General features: G+C 34.7%; 1 protein-coding gene across 1 annotated transcript in view; it reads left to right on the top strand.

Moving 5' to 3' along the window:
- Window positions 1–2,272: 2,272 nt before the first annotated feature.
- The window catches only part of LOC116866181 (ovostatin homolog 2-like), a 43,370-nt gene continuing 21,725 nt past the window's right edge, over window positions 2,273–23,917 (top strand). The window contains exons 1-15 of the mRNA XM_032854940.1: window positions 2,273–2,395; window positions 2,711–2,894; window positions 3,407–3,563; window positions 5,153–5,205; window positions 5,578–5,598; window positions 7,717–7,885; window positions 8,357–8,441; window positions 11,845–11,956; window positions 15,321–15,432; window positions 16,742–16,851; window positions 17,187–17,345; window positions 18,336–18,563; window positions 19,362–19,416; window positions 19,852–19,997; window positions 20,391–20,540. Of these exons, the coding sequence (XP_032710831.1) occupies window positions 2,331–2,395; window positions 2,711–2,894; window positions 3,407–3,563; window positions 5,153–5,205; window positions 5,578–5,598; window positions 7,717–7,885; window positions 8,357–8,441; window positions 11,845–11,956; window positions 15,321–15,432; window positions 16,742–16,851; window positions 17,187–17,345; window positions 18,336–18,563; window positions 19,362–19,416; window positions 19,852–19,997; window positions 20,391–20,540 (1,806 nt within the window). The 5' untranslated portion in view covers window positions 2,273–2,330. The remainder of the gene's footprint in view (window positions 2,396–2,710; window positions 2,895–3,406; window positions 3,564–5,152; window positions 5,206–5,577; window positions 5,599–7,716; window positions 7,886–8,356; window positions 8,442–11,844; window positions 11,957–15,320; window positions 15,433–16,741; window positions 16,852–17,186; window positions 17,346–18,335; window positions 18,564–19,361; window positions 19,417–19,851; window positions 19,998–20,390; window positions 20,541–23,917) is intronic.

The following is a 23,917-nucleotide window of genomic DNA, read 5'->3' as shown; positions in this document are numbered from 1 at the left end:
TCTTATCCATCTTTTGACCTCTAGAGCCTAACACTATTGCTGATACATCACAAGTATTCAATAGATAAGTTTGGATTCATACCTGAAGTCTCTGGGAGAAGAGCCCATTAACCTGTAGACCCCTTTAATCAGACAAAATTATATTTGGGGAAAGAGATATCATAAAAACATGTTAGTCCTGAAGATGAATTAAGACAATTGGGTAAAACATACATTTTTGTTAGCAGTAAATTGCCTTGATTAAAGTTAAGATAAACTGTGTCACTTAATCAGCATAAAAGTTTTACATTTGGAAAAATGCAATTTTTTTTTGTTTTTTAAGATTTTTATTCTGGAGGGGAGGGGGCCTCTCAGTCAGTGGAGGGTATGACTCTTTTTTTTTTAATATTTTTATTTATTTGACAGACAGAGATCACAAGCAGGCAGAGAGAGAGGGAAGCAGTCTCCCCACTGAGCAGAGAGCCCGATGCAGGGCTGGATCCCAGGACCCTGGGATCATGACCTGGGCTGAAAGCAGAGGCTTTAACCCATTGAGCCACCGAGGTGCCCCAGAAAAAATGCAAGTATTTCAGAGAAGTTTCAATCCATTGGATTTATCAGCCATGGGAATAAAGAATTAGTTGCTTGGATCTCTAAGCAATCTGCCTCATGGAGTCGTTTATCTTGAATACTAGTGAGTAAAAGCTGGTGAGCTTTAATTGTTTGGGAAGTTAGTGATTTCATTTATTTTGTGAGTCTGGGGAGTGGAGTGGAAAGAATGTTCCAATAATAAGACTGAGGGGATATCAGAGGTGAAAGTGTTATTCAAAAACAGAGATGAACAATTTGAGGTTCCAGGGGAAATAAATTAATCATAAATCTGGCAGGACAGGTTGAGAATTGAGCATTAGCGCTGAAGCAGAAATTTCAGGGGAGATGGTTTCCTTCACCGGGTTAGAGAAAAGACAGACAAAAACCAAAGTTCTGTATAGAAATGAGGAAGGGAGCAATGTCTCAATTGTACTGAGAGAGCACCAAGGTCAGAGCTTTTGTGAACACACTTCTGCACTGGAGCACAAAGTGTGCTTCACTAGGAACCCTCCCTCTCACGTTCCTGAGGCTTCTTACTACCTCACTACAGCTCCTCATCTGTATACTTGCTATCATTTTTCCCTTTGGATTTGCCCTTGCCCTGTTGCCAGCCAGCCTGGCTGAAACCAGTTCTCTCTTCATGACACAATGTAACATTCTTCAAACCAGATGTTTTAACTCTGGTTAGTAATAAAATATTATTTTTATAAATAATACAAATATTATATATTATATATATTACATATTATATTATATTATATATTATAAATAAAACAAATATTATAAGATATTTGCAATAAAAATATGTTTTAAAAAAAAGGAAAGGAAGTGGGAAAATTAACATATAAGAGACACAGTCAAGAGGTGGTCAGTTTCTTTGGTATGGCTCATTTTCCCTTTAGAAACATTTTACGATCAAAATTATGATAAAACCCCTCCTCCTTCTTTTTTTTTTTTTTTTTTGGCCAAGAAGTGATCAGTAGGTGTGTACACAGTCACACATAAATTTATTACTTTTTATTTATTTGTTTTTATTATATTTAGGGTAGAAAAGGATACTGAACATTGTAAAGAAAATCTTCCTGAGAAAATCATAGTAAAAGTTGACTGCATATCAACATTGTAAATGTTGTATTCTGTATTAGGAATTTATAAAAGAACAACAGTTTCAATTATCTGTAAAATGAGCCTATATTGAGATATCTAATTGCATCTGTGTTTTGACAATATCAGATACACTACTTTTCTCAGCAGCCTGAAAAATTTACCTTTTGACAATTGGGATGGTAATAGCTCTTTGAAGAGGTATTTTTCTTATTAATGCTTTTGATACTGCAGTCAGCCCTGGAACGGAAATGCTGAATTAAACTAATGAACTCCCACGTGTCACACAACAGCTTTCTTTGTTTTCTCTTTCTTCCTGTACAACCTGTGCTGCTGATTCCAAAAGCAGAAAGCTTTTGAAAGCATCCAGTGAACTTGAGAAGGAAGTTTTATACAAAATGACAACATCCCTCCCCATACACACCGCCCAGCCAAGTAATGAGAGAGGCCATTTAATTGTGATTGGTGGGTCCCTGTGACTTTTTCCAAAACGTATCTGATCCTTCGTTGACTTTAAAAGCAAAGAGGTACAGAGAGAGGCAGAGTAGAAGGAAGAAAAGAAAGTGGATAGTTGGGGCAGCTAACATCTACTAAGAAAAAAAGAGAGAGATTAAATATTTACCTTGAAGTCTTTATGATTCAGACGCTGGGATAAGATGGAGCCCATCATTTTTCTGAGCACCTTTTTGCTTCATTTTGCTGTTTCTGTGGCTTCAGAACCGTAAGGAAATGTTATATCCTTTATTCTTACTATAGTACTAGCAAAGTGACCTTATTAAATGCATTCTATGTTAAAATTTGACTGTAGTTCACCATTTCAACTTCTGAGACTGAGTGCTGGTTTGCCTTATAAATTTTGAACAAGTGTAAGAAGGGAATTGACATCTTTTTCTTAAGATAACCCTCTCTGCATACTCAAGTTTTTATATGTAATACCATGAAAATATTTCAGGAATATTTCAATAAGCCAAAATTGTTTTTATGTTTTGCATTTCGGCTACACTTGTTTAAAGTGTTGATCACTTTCTTTGTGTAGACAGTATATATTATGGGTCTCCTCCGTGATCCAGAGTCATTCTGCCGAAAAGGCTTGTCTCCACCTTTCAAATCTCAATGAATCTGTATCCTTGAGTGTCGTCTTAGAATCTGATGGCTACAATACCACTATTTTTGACCAGTCTGTGAAAGAAGATAACTTTTATGCTTGTGCAGATTTCCAGGTGAGGCACTAGATTTGCCCCTTCTTATTTTCTGTTAGGGTGATGAAATTATGACATAAAAATCATTTTAGGAGAGATAAATCTTGATTTGGGATGAATTGTGGAAGCTAGGGAGTGGAATTAGAGAGTTCCTGAGAGGAACCCATGCAACAAAATTTGTGAAATATTGCCATTTTTCTTTCACAGGAAGTGATAATGAAATGCAATCACTTCTTTTTAGATACAACTATTTAACAATATGAGAAAAGAGAATCCAGATAGAGAGAAGCAAGACTGGGACTCAGGGCAATGAAAAAAGAAAACAGAAGATTAGCAGGCATAAAAATAAGTTTATTAGAAACTGCCCTAATGCTATTTAAATAAAAGAATTGTAAAAAGTGGTGTCCATATCTCCCATTAAGAAATAATTTATTCTCTGGAGGCTCTCAGCTTGAGAAACCAAATTAAGACATTGTTTACAAGCTTGATGTCTAAAAATTGTTTTCCCATTCTCTGCTCTGTAACATAAACAGGTTTCTCAGAAGTCATCTGAGCAGTTGGCTTTTGTGACATTGCTGGCTAAGGGAGAGACGCTTAGAATCTTCGAGAGGAGATCTGTAGCACTCACTTCAGAGGACACAGTAACTTTTATGCAAACAGATAAACCCATCTACAAACCTGGAGAGAATGGTAAGTCAGTGTTCGTGTTTCCTTCTTATCACTGGCCTCAGGAGTACATCCTTCAGATTGAGAGCAATCCAAACACATGAATGTCAGTCTTCAATTTAAAATGTTATGGGATCAGGATGCCTGGGTGGCTCAGCTGATGGGGCTCCCTGCTCAGCAAGGAGGCTACTTCTTCCTCTCAATCTTCCTGCTGCTTCCCCTGATTGTGCCCTCTCTCCTGCACGCGTGCTCTCTCTCTGCAAATAAATAAAATCTTGGTGGTGGGTATTATGGAGGGCATATATTGCATGGAGCACTGGGTGTGGTGTGTAAACAATGAATTCTGTTACACTGAAATGAAATTAAATAAAAAAATAATTAATTAATTAAAGTTACGGGATTGTGGATTTCTTGAATTTCCACTGGTTGTCTAGATCAGTTATGAAACAGTTTCCTCCAACTCCATTAACTGAATGCTTCACTTCTTCAACTCACGCATGCCACTTTCGCTGCTTAAAAATTCTAATGACAGACTTCCGTAACACAATCACTTCCGTAATCCATGGGACGTGGAACAAAATTATTTGGTTTCATTTGTTTCTCCATAATTTACCAATTGGGCAAGCTAATTAAACCTGTGTTTAAACTCATTTCTTTTCCTCTTTAGAATAGAGATACTAAAAATGACTCACTTGCAGAAATATTGTGAGAATAAAATAAGATAGTCAATGTAAAGTAGTACCTAGCACCCAATAAAGACTCTGCAAATGATATTATTAATTATTATTATTATTCATGCCAGTAGAAATAATCACAAATCTGATAACCTAAGCAGAGTCGTTCTAATTTTCTTTATTATTGCATTAAGTAAAAGGCAGCAGAAAAAACACCAAACTAGGATTCTGAAGGATGTGGTCTTTGTTTTGAGTTTGTTGATAAATTATTGGGTTTTGTCAAGTAAATTCAGCTCTTTGAGACCTTCAGTTTTCTCATTTGTAAAATTAGGGGGTTGGATGACAGCATCTATGTATTATCTTCTAAAATTATGTACTCGTATGATTAATTTAAAAGAAATAAAAGAGTTAAAACAGAATTCATATTGTGAGTTTTTTTGCTGCATTGCATTCTATAGGCTTGTTAAAATGCTTTGATGACAGTTATTATACAAAGGTAGTTAAAATGGTCTTTCTGGAATTCTGCTGAAATTAATTTAATGTTCGCTAACATTAATAAATTTTCCAAGAAAATTATAGGAGGAATGTAACTTCTACTATATATATTTCACATTTGTCTCTCTATGATTAATTCCAGCACCAATTTTTAAGGTATCCCTGTGGGTCATTAGGGTAGAAGTTTCTGGTGGTGGCAGCAGCTAGTGTCAGCTTTGGTAATAATAACAAAGCAATTGACAACAGAGGAATTACAAATGTATTAATAAGAGATCATCCCAAATAGAACCCAAATTTCAGAGGGTCAAGTGAGAGCTAGGGGAGAAGGGAGTATAGCATTCTGTAATAGCAAGGTAATTAATTTCTATATCTATTTATAAGCAATCATACCTGGAAAGGAAATAATAAGAAAAAATATTGTCCCCTCTTCCTCTTTTCTTTTAGTTCAAATTCGCATTGTGACACTGGATACCAAGTTCAGACCTGTTGAGGATTTGGTGAGTTCAATAATTGCGAATGGTACAATGAAATTGAAGCAAATTAAACAAATCCATTGCTGTGTAAAGTGTCATCAGAAAGTTTTCCATAAGTACACAAATCAGTTCTAGCATGGAATGCTATACAGGTATACTTTCAATACTGACCACCAAATTTAAAACTTCCCTCTATAGTGAGCTAACTGATACTTTTTTTAGGTCTTCTTATAATATAAGGGGGAAAATGGGTTGCATGGAACCTGCTTTCGACTTCCTGGTGAAGGTCAGGCTCTCCTTAGCATTTGGGGTTTTCTTGGCATGCTTCATTGTAGAAATTTTGTCTACAAAAAAACACTATTACAATATTAACCTGCATTTTTTTTTTCTTTTCAGTATCCATTGATCACACTTCAGGTAAGCGATCTGCTTTATCACAATTTCTCAAGATTATTTTCTGAAAGCACTAGCTTTTTATTTTTTTAATTTTATTTATTTTTTTATTATGTTATGTTAGTCACCATACCATAAAACATCATTAGTTTTTGATGTAGTGTTCCAAGATTCATTGTTTGTGTATAACAGCCAGTGATCCATGCAATCTGTGCCCTCCTTAATATCCACCACTGGGCTCACCCATCACCCCACTCCCCTCCCCTCCAAAACCCTCAGTTTGTTTCTCAGAGTCCACAGCCTTTCATGGTTCATCTACCCCTCTGATCTCCTCCCCTTCATTTTTCCCTTCCTTCTTCAAATGTCCTCCATGCTACTCCTTATGTTCCACAAGTAAGTGAATATTTTCTGAAAGCACTCATTTTTTAAATATTCAGATAAATTCCATGTAGTTAGAAATTAAGATAACTGAAATAAGGAGAAGAAAAATCTTTATCTACATACGCGGTGTAAGGCATCAGATGAAGATGTAAATGAAGGGTGGCCATGTTTAGTGGAGGTCCTGTGTGGCAAGCACCATAATGAGTTTTCATGGAAAATGAAAGATTGGGCTCCTTCTAAGGGAGGTTTATATTTAAAATTGCTTGGTTTGGGCTACTGGCTCTTTTCGATCTTAATTTAATCACATCTTATCTTAAGGAAATAGAAAACCTAAACGTGTAAAGATTTGAAATGTTAGGTGATATTATTACAAAATGGACGCTTTGCTTTCAAATCTGTATTGCAGTGTGACTTTCAAACTCATTTCAAATCTCATGTCTGTCAGTAAATCATTTGTATCAATCAACTCCAACATAAGCATTTTAATTTCTATGTGTAATATGTACCATTACTATTAACTCAGTCTAAATGTTGTTACATTGAGATCATCATTAATGAACATGTATGTAAATGCCTACTTCAAATAGGCTTCTTTATAATTTGAATTTTTTTGACTCTGTTATATGGGTGGCAAATAGTTCATCCTTCTAGTAGGATAAATAACAAGTTGGCCATTTTCATACGTCATTAGTAATCCATGAATAGTACTATCTTCAGATCCTAAATCAGCTAGGGTCTGTTCCACTGTAAGCAATAGAAAGCTTAACTAACATTGGCTTCAGAGAGTAAAAGGTTTATTGTTTTCACAAACTGCTATGTCTAAGTGTAGGTGCTTTGGGATGGGGACGGTAACAGCATAATATTACCAAGGATCCAGGCTTCTTCTACTTAACCTCCCTGCCATCCTCTGTGCATTGTTTTATTCTCAATACCAGCTGCATCTGATTTTTGTAGAAATAATCTCCCAGTGACTTCTACTTATATTCAGTTGGCCAACACTTGGTCATATGGGCAATCCTTACTGAAAGGCCGCATGGAAAATTAATTTAGTTTTCTAGACTTAATCATAGAGGAAAGGAAAAAGAATTAAAACTAAGTGAGTAGCAAATACTATTTTTGATTCTTTGTAGAAAACTTTTTATCAGGAGTTCTTTACTCACAACTGGATGATATCAACAAACTTATGGAACCAGGCTCACATAAGTTGCAGTATACTAAAAGCAAATAAAGGAGAAAGGGTGGCATTATCTATCTTCCTTTTTCCTTGTGTCAGTCCTTTCTTATTGTAGAACTTCCATTGAACCACTGTTGCATGCAGTGTGAAAATTCATGACCAATTTACTTACCAAATGAACACCACAGACAACCTGTACAACTATCTGTGAGGATAAATACCTCCTTATGCATCTGTTGGTGTGGGTCTACTCTACTTTGGAAAACACTCCACTGGAGCAGACACACTGAGTTTTAAATTTTTTAACTTTGCAGCTCTGGTTCAGGAAGATAAAAATTCAAAGCACTCATTACAGGTTATTGTTCTTATCTTTTGGGGGCTTACTAGAGATATACTAGATCAGTTGAATATTAATATTAATTAAATTTGAGTCCTTGAGAAAGTTATGTTATTTTTACAGTATGAGATATCAGTTCAATAAAATGGTAGTTTTCTTTATTTACAATAACTACAGAACATACCCAAAATAAAGAAGGAAAGACTAATATTCTGTATGACCTCTGATTTTATTTCTTCTTTATTTCCAGGATCCTCAAAACAATAGAATTTTTCAATGGCAAAATGTGACCTCTTCTCAAAATATCACCCAAATCTCCTTCCAACTGATTTCAGAACCAATGTTTGGAGATTACTCTGTTTTTGTGAGAAGAAAATCAGGAAATACGTTGACACACCAATTTACTGTTGATAGATATGGTAACCAACTACTGCCTGGTTGTTCTGAGTAAATGTAGAGCTCAAAGGACTCAACAAAACAATTTTTATGTTAGATTTAAGCAAAAGTCAATGAGGCTTGATTTAGTTTTCTGTCATTTTCCTTTCTTGGGGTTTTCTGCTTTATCATCTTTCTTTTCTTGTTCCTCACTCCTGGTCCCATCGCCTGATTCTAACCTCTGACTCTTCTACCAAGGAAATATCTTCTACAATCCAGACAATCTTCTACATGATGTAAAAGATTACAATAAATAAAATGTGATGTTCTGAGAGCAGGAAAGAGAAAGGAAAGACACTATCACTTACACAGAATTTGGGGCAGTTGAATTGTGGTTTATATTGATGCATACATAGGACAGTGTTGTGCACAGAGGTGTACTTAGTTACATGATTGCTCTAAGTTTTTCTCACCAGTGATTGTAGGAACTGAAGTCTGTTTCTTTGTATTTCCAGTGTTGCCCAAGTTTGAAGTTAAGGTCAGTGCACCACAAACAATAACTATTTCGGATGATGAATTCCAAGTGAATGTATGTGCTAAGTAAGTATTAAGGAAATTTGACTACACAGGTCAATACAAAGCTCAGAAAGAATGAGAAATAAAATTAACCATGTAACTTTAATTACTTATTTGCTTACATTAAGATTATTAGAGAAATAATGATTTTCATTGTAAAATATTTGAAAGAGATAAGGAAAAATATAAGAAATTACATATAATTAATTCTAACCAATTGCCATTTGCGTTGCGATTTATTTTCTTCCAAACTTTTGTGAATATTTTGCATAACTGCAATCATACTTTTCTACCCATTGTAATTAAGAAAACATGTCTTCATACTCAGCCACACTTTCATAAATCCTAATTCCTTGCTGCATAAACATATCTCTATATGGTCATACAAAATTAACACTTCTTTTATTATATAACACATAAGAAATTTGATTTTGTTTTCCCAGTAACAAATACTATTATAGCCTATGTCTTTGTGTATAAGTGTATAAGAACTTCTGAATTAAAAAATATTTACTTAATAAAGATGTCCAGTATTGGAATTATCAAAACAAAATGTATATGCTCTTTCAGGTTTTGATTGCCATATTACCCACTAAATACGTTGTGTCAGCGTTCAATTCTAACAACTGATACAGAAGTACCTGCCTCATTAAATCATCACCATAATTGGAGTTTTCATTTAAAAAATAAATGAAAGAAAAGAAACTCTTGAAAATGTCATAGTGGGGAAAAAGATATTTTATCAATTTAATTAGGATGAATTTGAATCCTCTTAATGTGAAAAGAATTCCTACATGATTTGAGAAATTTTCATTTTCTTTTTGAGAACTTGTTTCTAATGTCTTATATTTTTTTAAAAGTGAGATGTCTTTTCTCAAATTTCTGATAATAATTAATATAGTTACTATTTACTGAATGCTGATTACTGCATTGAGCATTGCATTCATTATAGTCTTACCACAGTGCTACATCAAAAGCTATTATCATCTCTATTTTAGAAAGAAAGATAATAAGATACAGAGAACTGAAATAATTTATCACTTAGTGGAGCTTTTGGATAGCAGACCTAGCACTGGATTTAGACAAATGCTATTTGGCTTCAGAGGTATTCTTCTAACCAAAACCTCTGTTATAATTTATGTAAACAATTAAAAATGTAATATTTGATGTATTTGTTTAAACTGTTTATTTAACTGAGGACATGGAAATTATTTGCTTTTGAGCATTTTCAAAGTATTTAAAATTTTTTTTAGTGTTTTTAAATTATTTTGAGACTATTCAAAGTATTTTAAGGACATATTGGGTAAAAGGCTGACACTTTTTACAATGTCCTTTGGACTCTAGGAAAATCATAACAATATTTTTCTTGTTGTTGTTTCAGGGAAGAGTAGCTGACATGTGCCAGAATTTCATAAATGTAATATATGAGAGGTGGAGGTTACATGTGTTAAAAATAAGGGAATAATCAATATAAGCTTCAAAATATCCAGGGTCTTAACCTAATTTTACTAGTAAAACCCTACCAGAAGCCAGAATTAATGAGATTAACACCTGTAATTAATCTTCCCATTGTTATGCTAAAAAAGTACAAACTACGTATCAGGAGAGCCAACATATTTATCAAGTAACGCCTTCATAAGAGACGTACTAAGCTAAATGCTGATACAGAATTGAGACTTCTTGACTCTTCTTTAACATTACATTCCACTTAAATTTGACATTAAAGAGTATGTCAGTATCAGCAGTAATGATATCCTACAGAAGCTCTGCTGGCTATAAGGCTATTTCTGGGCAGGCTGCAGGAACAGGAGGAATGAAACCAGGATGTCCAGGAGTGAACAGGAGTGAACGAGTTGCCTCCTTCAGGTTGTATGTACTGTGCTCTGCGCATTGTTTCTTTAGTATTCCCTGGGACTTAACTTGGGACAGCTAAAAACAATAGCAAATCAGATTATTTTAGCCAACAACTTCCAAGATGAATTGAGCTTTTAGAAGGGAAGAAAACTTGACTACAGGCAAAGGCATTTTAATAAACTGCATTAGTATCCACCAAAAACTTTTCAAATCACAAAGGGGTAATATTTATTCTTTCTGATCTGTTTAAAAATTTGAGCTACATATTTCATGAGCCTGTGTTAACCCATAGATAACACTACAGTGAGAGTTTTCTTTTATAAGCAAAAGACAGTAAGAATAACTATAACACATGTGCAGGTAGAACATTTGTGCCCTGATCTTAGTTTTCCCTCTATTTTGCATGTAATTGATATTTACAGCTCACAGATGATTTTAGTGATTTAGGTTGAGTCTCAGAAGCATTGAGAATTTTTAAATAGAGAAAAGCCAATTAGTGGAATGTGAAGAGCATGGGCTATGGGAAGTGAGGAAGATGGAATAGAATATGGAATTTCAATTCCACATCTTACAATGTAGAGAAGTGCGTTGCCTGATCTCACTTCACTAAACTGCACAATGAGATAATACATCTCCATCTCAGGATCACTTAAGAAAATAAATGAGATAATCTATGTAAACATCAGGTATATACGAGTGTCCAACAATTAGGAAAAAATATTATAATTGGTAAATGGAATTATATTCAGTTTTACTATTCACTAATCTCACATTTATTAACTGTTTTTCTAAACCTTAGTGGAAACAATCCTCAAGTAACAAAAAAACTCAAATCAACTGTATTTGCCTTTGACTGAAACTTTAAAAAAAACTTGTGTTGTAGTTTTTTGTGTGTTTTAGGAGAAAGTGAGATATTTATTTAACCCTACCCCTAAGACGTTATGTGTTTCATCAAAGTTTATCTGGTTTATGCCAATCTCCATACCTTCTACATTTATAGAATGCACAATGAGAATTGTTTACAGTATTGACCTAGAAGTATTCTAAGATCCTGAATAATTCACATGTTACTTATATGCATATATATTTTCTGCTAAAGAAAAAAGTGCTGCACATTTTATAATTTTTCTAACAGACTAAAATATAATTTTTAAAAAATCAATTTAATCATTAAATTTGATTTACTGAGATTTTAGGTTCTACATTACCTTGAATTTGATTTTTTGTTGTTGTTGTTGTTCTTTCTTTCTCTTTTTTAAAGTAAGCTCTGGACCCAACATGGGGTTTGAACTCAGGACCCTGAGAACAGGAGTCACATGTTCTACCAGCCGAGCCAGCCAGGTGCCCCCTGAGTTTGATTTGTTAAAAAGCAGCTGAATCCTCATAACAAAATCATGTGCCTAATTTAACCCAAATTCCGTGGTGAAGATAGCACTAATAGATGAGGATTGCAATTGAATTTGGTCATTGGAGTAGTCCTAGATTACAGATTTCATATATAATTTCTGAAGAAGCCCATCAAATACTCCCATGGTATTGTTCATCTGTAATTATGTATACTTCCTCCTACCAGGTACACGTACGGCCAGCCTGTGCAAGGAAAAGCCCAAATCCGGGTGTGCAGGGAATTTTTTTCCTCTGGGAATTGTGAGAACAATGAAATATGTGAACAGTTTATTGCACAGGTACAGATCATCATGTTTATTTTAAAAAAATGATCTTGTTCATTTCATTCTGTAGAGAAGGAAAAATTCTCCCTCTACCCTTCATGGTCTTCCACTGGACAAAGAATTTAATTTACATGAAGCAGGTTAACAGGAGGGAAAAGAAAAAAAAAAAAACAGTTTTATTAGGTGCACATGGAGGTCCCATAATGAAACTGAGATCTAATAAAGTGACCAAGACAGGTAGTTTTTAGACAATAAATTTGTGAGGAATTGACAGGATAAAGAAAACAGATGTTTGGGAGCTTTTAATTAGTAAGGAATTTTAATCGGAATTTGGTCTGAAGTAGTAGATTAGAAAGAAAGTAATAAGGTTTGTTTCTATAGCTTTCTTCGCTTCAAAGTCTGTTCTCTCTAGGGGTAAGAATGTCTTTTTACATTTTAGTGTGGTGGCCATGCCTTTCATATAGGAGATCTGTTTCCTGCTTTCACAGGAACCAACGAGGGTCTGCGTGTCCTCACACTGGCTGTTTCTTAAGAAACTTTTATTTAAAATTATCAATATGCCAAAGTGGCACGTTTGGGGAAGCCTGCCCTCGGCCTCTACAATTTCATTTGTAAGAGGGACTTAACAACACTATTTTCATTTTGCAGATAATGGGGGTTTCAACTAGATAAAGTGAAGAATGAAGAGCAAGTACAACATCCTCCAATAGTCTCTTATTCTCTAGGCCATGTAGATTGTTACCCACCGATGGATTCATAGAATTGTCAAATGTGAACAATCTTATTGGCTTTTCTTGCTTTATATACTGTCTACTGACCTCTCTGATCTTTCTGTGTGGAATCATTAGTTATCTGTTAAATAAATGAATCCCTGATCATAACCACCATGAAACTTAGAACTGTCCTTGTGGAAAAAGTTCATTTGCAAACACCTGCAATTCAGAGTATCTACTTCTATTACTTTAGATTTGAGGTTCATTTGTGAAGGCATGCTTTGTTTTCCCAATCTGTAGCATCTTCACATAAGTAAACAATTCTGCCCATTTCTTTGAGAAGCAACTTTGGACTTTGAACATAAAATCTGTATACAGTTCAGTTTATAATTTAAGTCTGATTGTCCTGAAGTTACTCACCAAAGTGATGAACATTCTTTAGGTAAATATCAATATTTGGTCAGGACAAGCAGAAATCTTTTAGATAGGAATGCAGGTGAAGAAAGGCTGAGTGTAATTCTTCCACATACACAGCACATTTTCCCATGGTGTGATTATAATGTACATTAATTAACTATTTTACCAAGTGATAGGTGTTTTCTTGGCTAATGCCTTTTTTCCCCCGTTGTGAAAATAGAGCAGTAAATAATCTGCTAAAACTATCATCTGAGTTGTTTTACTTATTTGATATAGATTCCTTGGGGTGGGTTCCATGAGTTAAAGTAGATAGATGACAGATCGATAGATAGATACAATTATATATACATACAATTTCAATTTTAAAAAATATTATATTATTGTCCAAAAAGTTTTTAAGCATTCAAATTCTTGTCAGCAACATGTGACAACACTATATTTCCCAAATTACTGTCATCTGCATATGTATAGCAGTTTTTAAAATGTTGTCATTTTGATAGAAATTTATTTTGTTTTAATTGCCTTACTCATGAGTTTGAGCATATTTTCATATTCTTGTTATCAGTTTGAGTTTGTTCTTTTAAAAACTCTTAATTATCCATTTTTCCTATTCATGTGAAATTGAAACTTTCTTTTATTATAAATATTAACCTCCATCCTCTAAGCAAATCTTTTAAGGTTGTTATTTAAATACCAACATTGGCTGTGTTATTTTTGAAATATCAAAGTTCCTAATGTTTATAAGTTCTCGGCCTTAGAAAAAGTTCTCATCTACCACCGTGTTGTATATACAACAATAAAGCACTTTAAGATTTTAAACATTTCTCTAATCAACATAAAATAGTTTAGATTATATTCTAAAATAAAACATTTTGTTTTCTTCCCAATGGATGTTCAGTTGTATTATCACCTAATCTTATACAACTTTGCTCTCCCTCTTTATTCTACATCATGCTCATAAAAGTTTTATCTATTTTATTGGCCTTTCTTTGACTTTAGCTTTATTATTTTCTTTCTGATATTATTTTTGTGTTCCTAAATCATTTATTTTTATTTTCAACATATTCATTCTTTTCTCTAAAATTTCATTTTGTTGGTTTTAAAAAACGTCAGTTCTTTCTTTTTGTTAAAAACACGTTGTGTGGGGCTCCTGGGTGGCTCAGTCAGGTAAGCCTCAGACTCTGATTTCAGCTTAGGTTTCATGACCCCAGGGTCCTGGGATTGAGCCACATGGGGCACCCTCTTCAGAGGAAGGTCTGCTTCTCCCTTTCCTTCTGTCCCTCTTCTCTGCTCATGCTCTCTCTCTCACTCTCTCTCTCTCAAACTAAAAAAAAAAAAAAAAAAAAAACAAAACTTTTAAAAAAACACATACACATACACTGTGTTTTACTTTTTCCTTTAACCATAGCTTAATACCATAGATTTTCATGCAAAGCACTTTTTTTCTTGGTATTAATGTTGAGATTCTTATCTCTTTGTCTCAGGGATTACTGAAAAATATTTTATCTTAGTTTCAAGGCACTTAAGATTCTTCTGATGACATTTTATATTTCTTTTTAATTTGAATTGTAAATATATGAAGTAAAATTATCTTTTTTATTATTAACATTATAGTTGATAATTTAGAGGAGCACATATTCTCGGATCAGAATTCCTAGCTACCACTTTCTATTTGTGTGACCTTGGGCAGATTATATAACCTACCTCTATTTTAATTTATTTATCCTTATAGTGGAGGTCTAGCTCATATGGTAGTTTTGAGAATCAAATGAATTGCTATATCCCTCTAACATTTTAAATTTAGAATTAATAGATGCTGTTTATTTTACAATATAATTAAATCTATATTTCTCTGATTCTTGATGTCACTAATGAAAGATTATCTATAGATTTTTCCTTATTTTAAATGAACAGTTTACCTTAAAAAGTGTTTTGATGTTACACACTTGAAGACTCAAAATGATTTTAATCTCTAATTCTTAAAATATCATTCAGTTCGAGACTCATTCTTTAATTTGTTTCCATCCGCATTGTTTTCAGTAGATTATCCCTGAAATCTATAAAAAATACATTACCTCCTTAACTTGCTTTAGTTGCTGATGAACTCCCACCCCTTCTTTTGTAATTCTTGGTCATTCAACAAGTTTATGGGGTGGTGTGAGGGAGTTAGAAATCTGTGCTAAAACTTTACATCCTTTTAAGACTTTTAATCCCTAATCTTTTCATTATACCTTGTTTTCATTTTTCAGTTGAGAAACGGTTGTGACACTCAAACTGTAAACACAAAAGTCTTTCAACTCTACCGTTCAGAATTTTTCATGTCATTTCATATCACTGCAACGGTTACGGAATTTGGGACAGGTAACATCCACATTTTATGGGCAACCTGGGGATATATGCAGCTTACTGGAGAGACGTTTATCGAGTTAGCAATACTCACCAAATAGAGATCATTCATTCTTCAACATTGTCAAGTAGAGTATATTTGTCAATAAGTCAAACTGAAGGTTGCTTTTGAAAAGACTTTCTACGTAATATGTAAAATAAACAAATTATGTAAATTCTACATATTTATATCTGCTTCTGTGCCTGCATCAATCAGAACAAGGAAGTTTCTCCTAAAGTAGTAGAGCTAAGCTAATAAATTATGGATCTCTCTTTAACTTTGTGAAAATCAGTTGATAAACAATTGCCAGGGTCTAGTCTTTGATTTAATGCAGGAGATCACAATTTATATCTAGAAAGTCAAATCCAGCTCCATACTTACTGATGTGAAGTTTACTTTACATATGTTTTACATATGTTTACTTTACATATGTTAACCTTGCTTAAGAGCTATAGTTACAAGATTGAATAGCTGTGGACCTTGTGGTGCAAAGCTTAGAATAATAACTATGAGATCATCTTCACAGAGAAAGTTTGTCAACCTCTAATTTGATACAAATGGAGACAGTGGCAAGTGTAAAATATTAATGAGACATTTACATGTAATAAGTGCTCAATAAATAAAGAATGGAAAAGAAAAAGGGGGAAGTGAAAATTAATTTGGGATGGAGAAAACCAGATTCAATTACTAATTATTTCTTGTTATTTAAAAATGATTAGGATAATATTATTTATAAAGTGCTTTATAGAAATGTACTTGATCAATAGTGTATGACATTCATTATGGATGTTTGTCACATTCATATTATAACTTAGCTAGATATGTTTACCTCTGCTTACCACATAGTTTGCTGATACCATAGTGCATTTTTATTTACTTTGCTTTCAGGTATTGTTCTTATCCGGCAAAAGTCTAAAAGCATAGTTATCTGGTAGGCTAAGGAAAGGTTTAAAGGAAGGGAAAACTTTATTCTTGAGATATCTGTGAGATTGTGTCATAAAAGGAGTTATAAGCCAGAACTGAGTAGAATGGTGAGAGGAAGAAAATTAAAAGCATTTTCTCCTGCTTCTGATTCAAATACTTTCATTATTCAGTTTGATGTATACTATAACTACATAGATATGGAGCATTCTGGAACATGCTCCAAAGCACCCACATCTCCCTTTCAATGTAGAACAAGAATGTAATTCTGTATACAGAAGTTTGCCATGTCCTTTAAGCTGTTCTTTCGAGAGTCTTGATCGAACAATTATCCTCCCTCACACTATTTTTCACTTCTTACAGGTGTGCAAATCAGTGAAAGAGCTTCTACTTTTATCACTCAATTGCTTGGGAGTGTGAGCTTTGAGAACATGGATCCTTTCTATAGAAGAGGAATTTCTTATTTTGGAACTGTAGGTCTAACTTAAAAATACATGTTCTCTTTTCATTTTCAGGGATCATGGATTGCCCTTTGAAAGTTTCTGGAGATATTTTTCCTATTTTCATAACACATTTGTAGCCTTACTGCATCTGATAGATGAAGAAAAAGTCCCAGGGAAAAAGAAAGCAATAGATAAAATTGTATCTGTTTCCATTTTATGTATCTTTTAATAAAACACCTTTCTGGAATTTCATAAAATTACAAGTCAATAACCACATTAAGGAATAGAAAAATTCCTTCTCTGTAGAAATGTGATGTTTGAGTTTTAAAACTTAATTTTATTTATTTATTTTTTTTTTTGCACAGCTTAAATTTTCCGGTCCTAATAATGTGCCGATGGCGGACAAGTTATTGCAATTGAAGCTCAATGACAGAATTATAGGAAACTACACCACAGATGAGAATGGGGAAGCTCCTTTCTCTATTGACACTTCAGATATATTCGATCAGGCGTTCAACCTGAAAGTAAGACATCAAAAGTAGACAGGATCCCACAACGTATTTGAGTGTTAGGGATTTTGAACATTAGGAATCGCTTAAAAGATTATTTGTATTAAGAATATATTTTAGGGGTGCCTGGGTGGCCCAGTCAGTTAAGCATCAGACTCTTGGTTTTGGCTGAGGTCATGGTCTCAGGGTCATGAAACAGAGCCCCCTCGGGCTCTGTAGTCAGTGTGAAGTTTGCTTAAGACTCTCTGTCCCTCTCCCTCTGCCCCTCCCCACTCTCTAAAAATAGATAAGTAAATCTTTTTTAAAAAGTATCTTAACAAAGTTTTAAAATTTAAAGTATTTTATATGTTTGTTCATTCATTAAATTATATGTGAGAATACTTATTCCAGAAGATGTTGTTATAAAATCTCTACCAACCAATAGTTTCCTCTGAGAAACTAGAGAGAGTTCATGCAGTTGAGTTGTTTTTTCCCCCCTTTGATCATTTGATGCATAGATAGGGAAGTACTATGATGTCTATTTTTCTGCTTCTTTCTTTTTTTTCCCCCCATTTTTTAAATTAACATATAAAGTATATTTTCCCCTGGGGTCCAGGTCTGTGAATCATCAGGCTTACACATTTCACAGCACTCACCACAGCACCTACCCTCCCCAATATTTTTCTGCATCTTAAACAGAATTTTGGAGTTAAACAATTTGTCCATGCACATAGATAGCTAAAAGACACAGGGTGTAAAGCTGTCCCCTGACTTCAATTATAAAGTTAAAAAAAAAATCAGCATAGGCCTAATAAAATATACATACAATTGTGGTCATGTTTTATATACAAAAAAGAAGGAAGTGTTATTATTATTTTACTCCCAATAACTTGATATTTGAAACGTCACCCACAAGCTAAGATTCCTCCCTACTTTGAAGAGTTAAGAAGCCTTCCATTCTGAAATAATCCCGGTCTTTAAAGGTCTTTATTTCCCTAAGATCCTTTGCTTTCCTTTTCTTATCAGGCCACATACCTTCGACCTATGAGCTGCCATCCCTCCAGCTGGCTAACACCTGAGTATGTGGATGCTCATTTCTCAGTTTCACGCTTTTACTCCCGAACCAATAGCTTCCTGAAGATTGTTCCTGAGCCAAAGCAGCTTAGATGCAATCAACAGAAAATTGTTACCGTGCATTACTCCCTAAACAGGGAAGCATATAGGGATGATTCAAGTATCAACTTTTTTTATTTGGTAAGTCTCAGTTGATGGATCCTTGGGTCTTGTCTAGTTGTCTGCCTAGCACAGGGCAGGTTGGAAAGGGTATGTCCATCATCCCGTGGCATCTGAGTGAGTTGACCTTCTCACTTTGCTGGGAATGATATTGGAGCTATTAAGAACAAACAGAAACTAGTAAATGAACCTCTAAACATAAGCCAACAAACACATAAAAAGATCCAAGGCAATTTCAATTTCCCTAAGGTTGAAAACTTGCTATTCAGGTCTACAATTTTAATCATTTGATTATAACTTATACCAAGCATTTATGATCCTTCATGAGACTGCAACGTTAGGTGGATACCAGAGAGTAAGGCACAAGGCTGCTCATTTTGATAAGCAGTAAAAGGAATTCGCTTTTTTGGTTCTTTCCCCATATTTATCCATTCTGTCCTTATATAGCATATTGAAAGGTAGACGAGATAGACTTTTCCACCCCCAAAGATGCCTCCATTTTACAAATAAGGTAACGGTGGTGAAGAAGTGAAATGACTTGGCTTATCCAACGCCAGACAGTCTAAATAATTCAGAGATCTGTAAACGCCCTTGCACAGTACACTGTGTATCATTAATGAAGTTTCTAACACATAATGGGCTTTCAATTAATCATAGTTTCTGTGTCCTTTTCCAAGTTGTACAGAGTCTACGTTTCACACTTGTTCACAGAAACTACCGTCTCTTGGGAGTAGAATTCTCATTAAGCCATTAATTATCCATTTTTAATATGTGTGAATTGGGTGATGCTACTCATTTTGTTTTCTTTGTTCTACACAGGTGATGGTGAAAGGAGCTATCTTCCTCAGTGGACAGAAGGAAATCAGAAACAAAGGCATACTTAATGCATTCATTTTTTACTATGTACTCTGCTTTCATTTTTCTTTCCTTTTAAAGAAATGTTACAGGGATAGAGTCAAGAGTTTAGGAAAAACACTTAATGTTAACCCTCAGTGGCTGGAAAGCAGTAGTACGGCCCAAGGTCTCCTTCCAACTATTTCAAAGAAAGGTTTCTACTTGCTTCTTTTATTGCCAGGTCATCAAGCACACTAGAGAAAAGTGGTGTCCAAAACCCAAACATTATTAGTGCCTAAATTGTGCAGTCTTTTTTATTTGTGCACATAGTTCCCATTATTTAAGTACTTTGCCTTTCAAATAAAGTCCAATTTGCTCTTCCTTCCCATAAGCCATTCTCTTTTAGCTAAGTGTAGCCAGTGAGCCTGGAAACTTTGGGCACTGTACCGGTTAATGACATCTCCTATTCACACAGCCTGGAATGACAGCTTCTCATTCCCGATCGACATCAATGCTGATCTGGCTCCTGTGGCTGTCATGCTTGTCTACACCCTTCACCCCAGTGGGGAAATTGTGGCCGACAGTGCCAGATTCCAGGTTGACAAGTGCTTTAAAAATAAGGTGATGTTTCTTCTATTTCTTGCCTGTCTTGAGAGAGAGAGAGAGCAGTGAGCACTTTTCTCCCTGTTGTTTTCTAATATAATTACTATGACCTTTATGTGGTGATCTCAGAGTAAATGCTGGTATAATTAAATTATTAGGGATAAGGGAATTGCCAGCAGAATGAATAACTTTTGGTAGCAATGCCAATCCTGAGATGAGAGGAGGATGGTGAAGATGTCCTCGTAAGGAGAGTTAAGGGTGAGAATGGGCAGGAGAAACATAGGTACAGAAATCTATAAACTTTTATTTGGAAAATATCACATTTATTCAAATTATTTTGAATGCATTCAAACGTATTTATTCAACTTATTTTTAAAGTGATCTTACTCTCCTTTTCTTCCTCCACTGCAGGTTAGCATAAAGTTCTCTAAGGAGCAGGGGCTACCCGGTTCCAACACCAGTCTCTACCTGCAAACAGCCCCTGACTCATTCTGTGCGCTCCGGGCTGTGGATAAGAGTGTCCTTCTGCTGAAATCAGAACAACAGCTGTCAGCTGAAAGTGTAAGCTCTCATTTCCTCATTTTCATCTGGCTTATATTTTTTTGTTTTTTAAGATTTTGTTTATTTATTTGAGAGAGCAAGAGAGAAAAAGCATGAGCAGGGGGAGCAGCAGGCAGAGGGAGAAGCAGACTCCCCACTGAGCAGGAAGCCTGATGTGGGGCTCCATCCCAGGACTCTGGGAGGATGACCTGAGCCGAAGGGAGCCGCTTAATGGACTGAGCCACCCAGGCATCCTCGGCAAATGTTTTCACTTGAGATGAACATACTAAGAATATCAAATATTTCTTCCTTTGTTCATGGGTTACATGTTTGATTTTTCTTGAAACCTAGAGTTAAATCTCCATGTTAAAGGATAAGTTTGGGTACAGCACCCAAAATTGTTATCTATGAACAGATCTTATATTGTCATAAGCATTTCCAAACCAGCCATTCTCGAGTTTGAGACATCAAAATTATTCCCATTAATAACTGTTGGATATTTCCCCTTTATATTTAACACAAGAACATATAAATATTGAGATGTATGATCCTACTCACAACTAATTTAATAAATTAAATATTTTCTTATTATTAAATATACCTATTACTTTAATCTATTTGAGCTGCTACAAAAAAAAAAAAAATGCCCCAAATTAGATACCTTACAAACGGTAAAAATACTTCTCACACTTCTGGAGGCTGAAATTCTAAGATGAGGGGACCAGTATGGTCAGTGAAGTCCCTCTTCTGGTTTGCAGATTTCTTGTATCCTCACATAGTGGAAAGGACAAGAGACATCTCTCAGGCATCTATTATAAGGTCATGAATCTCATTCTCTACCCGTTCTACCCTCATGACCAAATCACCTCCCAAAGTCTCCACCTCCTAATTCCCACAATGGGCATCAGGATTGCAACACATTTATTTTGGGAAGACACATTTAGCACCTGTGTAGTTTAGAAAATGTGCAAAATACACAAAGAAATGAAGAAGGAAATCTTCAAAATCATTCATAATCTTAACACTCAGACTTTTTTATTTCACAAAATAGACTTTTATTTTACAGAAATGAACATTTATGATACTATTTTTTAAATCTCTTTTCTGAAGGTATATCTATGTTACAAATGAAATCTCCCTGAAAAATGCAATTTTGTTTTCTGCTTTTAACATTGTATAGTACATCTGGTTTTAAGTATAAACTATAAAAATTAATTAATAACAATATACTAATAATGATTAATCATGACATAAACTGTGATTTTTCCCAGCGCAAAAGTTAAATACATATAAATTTCTTATTGGTGCTAAGAAGCTTCTAACTGATTTCAAAGTCAGTTAGAAAAGGATCAGAAAATAAAGGATAAACATATCTGTAAGTGGAAAATATATATATACTTTCTAAGAGTTTCATGGAGCCAGACTAAATAGCTTCCGCTCATTCTTCCTACAACTGGAGGTAGCAAAGTCTTAGAAAAACCACCTTGAGGGAAAACCATTAAAGGTCCACCATAGAAAATTCCAGAAGCACTTCACCAGACCAGAAGATTCAAGAGAATGAGAATATGATATTAGAGCCAAAAGAGGTTGCCCTTGGTTATTATCTATAGTCATATTAACAGTGTAAATCAAGCAAAGTTATATAAATGAGTGTATTCCAACTCATATTATTAAAGTTTGTTCTACTTTTAATATTATGTAAGTTTAATTTTTAGTTCTAAATAGTGTTAAAGGTTTTATTTATTTTATTTTATTTTATTTTAGAGAGAAAGAGAGAGAAAGCCCAGGTCGGAGGCATAGGGAGAGGGAGAGAGAATCTCAAATAGACCACACTAAGCAGAGCCTGACTCAGAGCTCAATCTCACAACTCTGAGATCATAACCTGAGTGGAAACTTAGAGTCAGAAACCTAGCTAACTGAGCCATACAGTTGTCCTCATTTTTTCTAAAGATTTTTTAAATTTATTTATTTGACAGACAGAGATCACAAGTAGGCAGAGAGGCAGGCAGAGAGAGAGGAGGAAGCAGGCTTCCCGCTGAGCAGAGAGCCTGATGTGGGGCTCAATCCCAGGACTCTGGGATCATGACCTGAGCCGAAGGCAGAGGCTTTAATCCACTGAGCCACCCAGGTTCCCCTGTCCTCATTTTTAAAAAAGATTTTACTTATTGATTTTTACTTTGGTGGGGGCAGAAGGAGAGGATAGAATCTCCAGCAGACTTCTCACTGAGCATGGAGTCTTAAATAATTTTAAAAGATGTAAGAATTATACAGAGAACTCTCATGTACTCTTTACCACAGTCACCAATTTTTAGCATTTCGCCACATTTGTTTTCCCTTTCTCATTCTGTCTCCCCACCCCCCTCACACACAAACATGCCCACATATATATACATAGCATTTCCATTTTTTTTCCTAAACCATGTGAGAGTGGGTTGAATCCTTCATGCTACACTATTCCTTAATATATCAGTGTTCATTTCCAAAGAGCAAGGATATGCTCCTACATAATTACAATACAGTTGTCAAATTTAGAATATTAAACATTGATTCAATACTTTGGATCAGATGTCCCCTTTGCCACATATTTTTCCTAATTTAGTACAAGATCCAAGACAGGATAACATACTGCATTTGGTACTCATGTTTTTTTAGTTTCATTTAACCTAGAACACAATCTTTCTTTGTCCCTTATGAAATTGATATTTTGGAGAACTTAAGCCAAATATTTTATTTGTTTGGGTTTTTGTTGTTGTTGTTGTTGTTGTTGTTGTCTTGGGGTTTTGTAGGGAGGGTTGTTTGGTTTTTTGTTTTTTTAGAGAGACAGTATAAGCAGGGGTATGAGGGAGAAGGAGAGAGAGAAACTTAAGTAGCCTCCATGACATGGAGCCTGACACAGGGCTCCATCTCATGACCCCAAGATCATGAACTGAGCCAAAACCAAGAGTCAGACTTTTAACAGACTAAACTAAACCACCTAAGTAGTTTTTGATAAATGTTCCTCATTTTAAGTTTTTTCTGATATTTCTCATGATTGGGGCAAAATTATACATCTCTGTCCAGAATACCACATACATGATACTGTGCACTTTTCAAGGTATGCAAGATCCATCTGCCCATCATTGGTGATAGTAATTTTGATCACCTGATAAAGGTGTTTCCATATATCTCCATGGGCTATTTTCTTCCTTCAACTAATAAGCAATTTGTTGTGCTTTCTTCCTTCAACTAATAAGCAAATTAAAACTATTTGTATACCCTGCTCCTCATCAAAATTTCCTTAGAGTTAGCATCCATTGATACTTTTTGCCTAAACCAATATTGGTGTGATAGTTGAAACATGATTTTCTAATTTTCCCTCTTCCTCTTTATAATGGCACAAAACTTGCCAAATTTGTCAA

The sequence above is a fragment of the Lontra canadensis genome, unplaced genomic scaffold (genome assembly GCF_010015895.1).
Source record: "Lontra canadensis isolate GAN:19392208 unplaced genomic scaffold, GSC_riverotter_1.0 scaffold9, whole genome shotgun sequence".
Classification (NCBI taxonomy): Eukaryota; Metazoa; Chordata; class Mammalia; order Carnivora; family Mustelidae; genus Lontra; species Lontra canadensis.
This window is presented reverse-complemented; position numbering and strand designations above follow the sequence as displayed.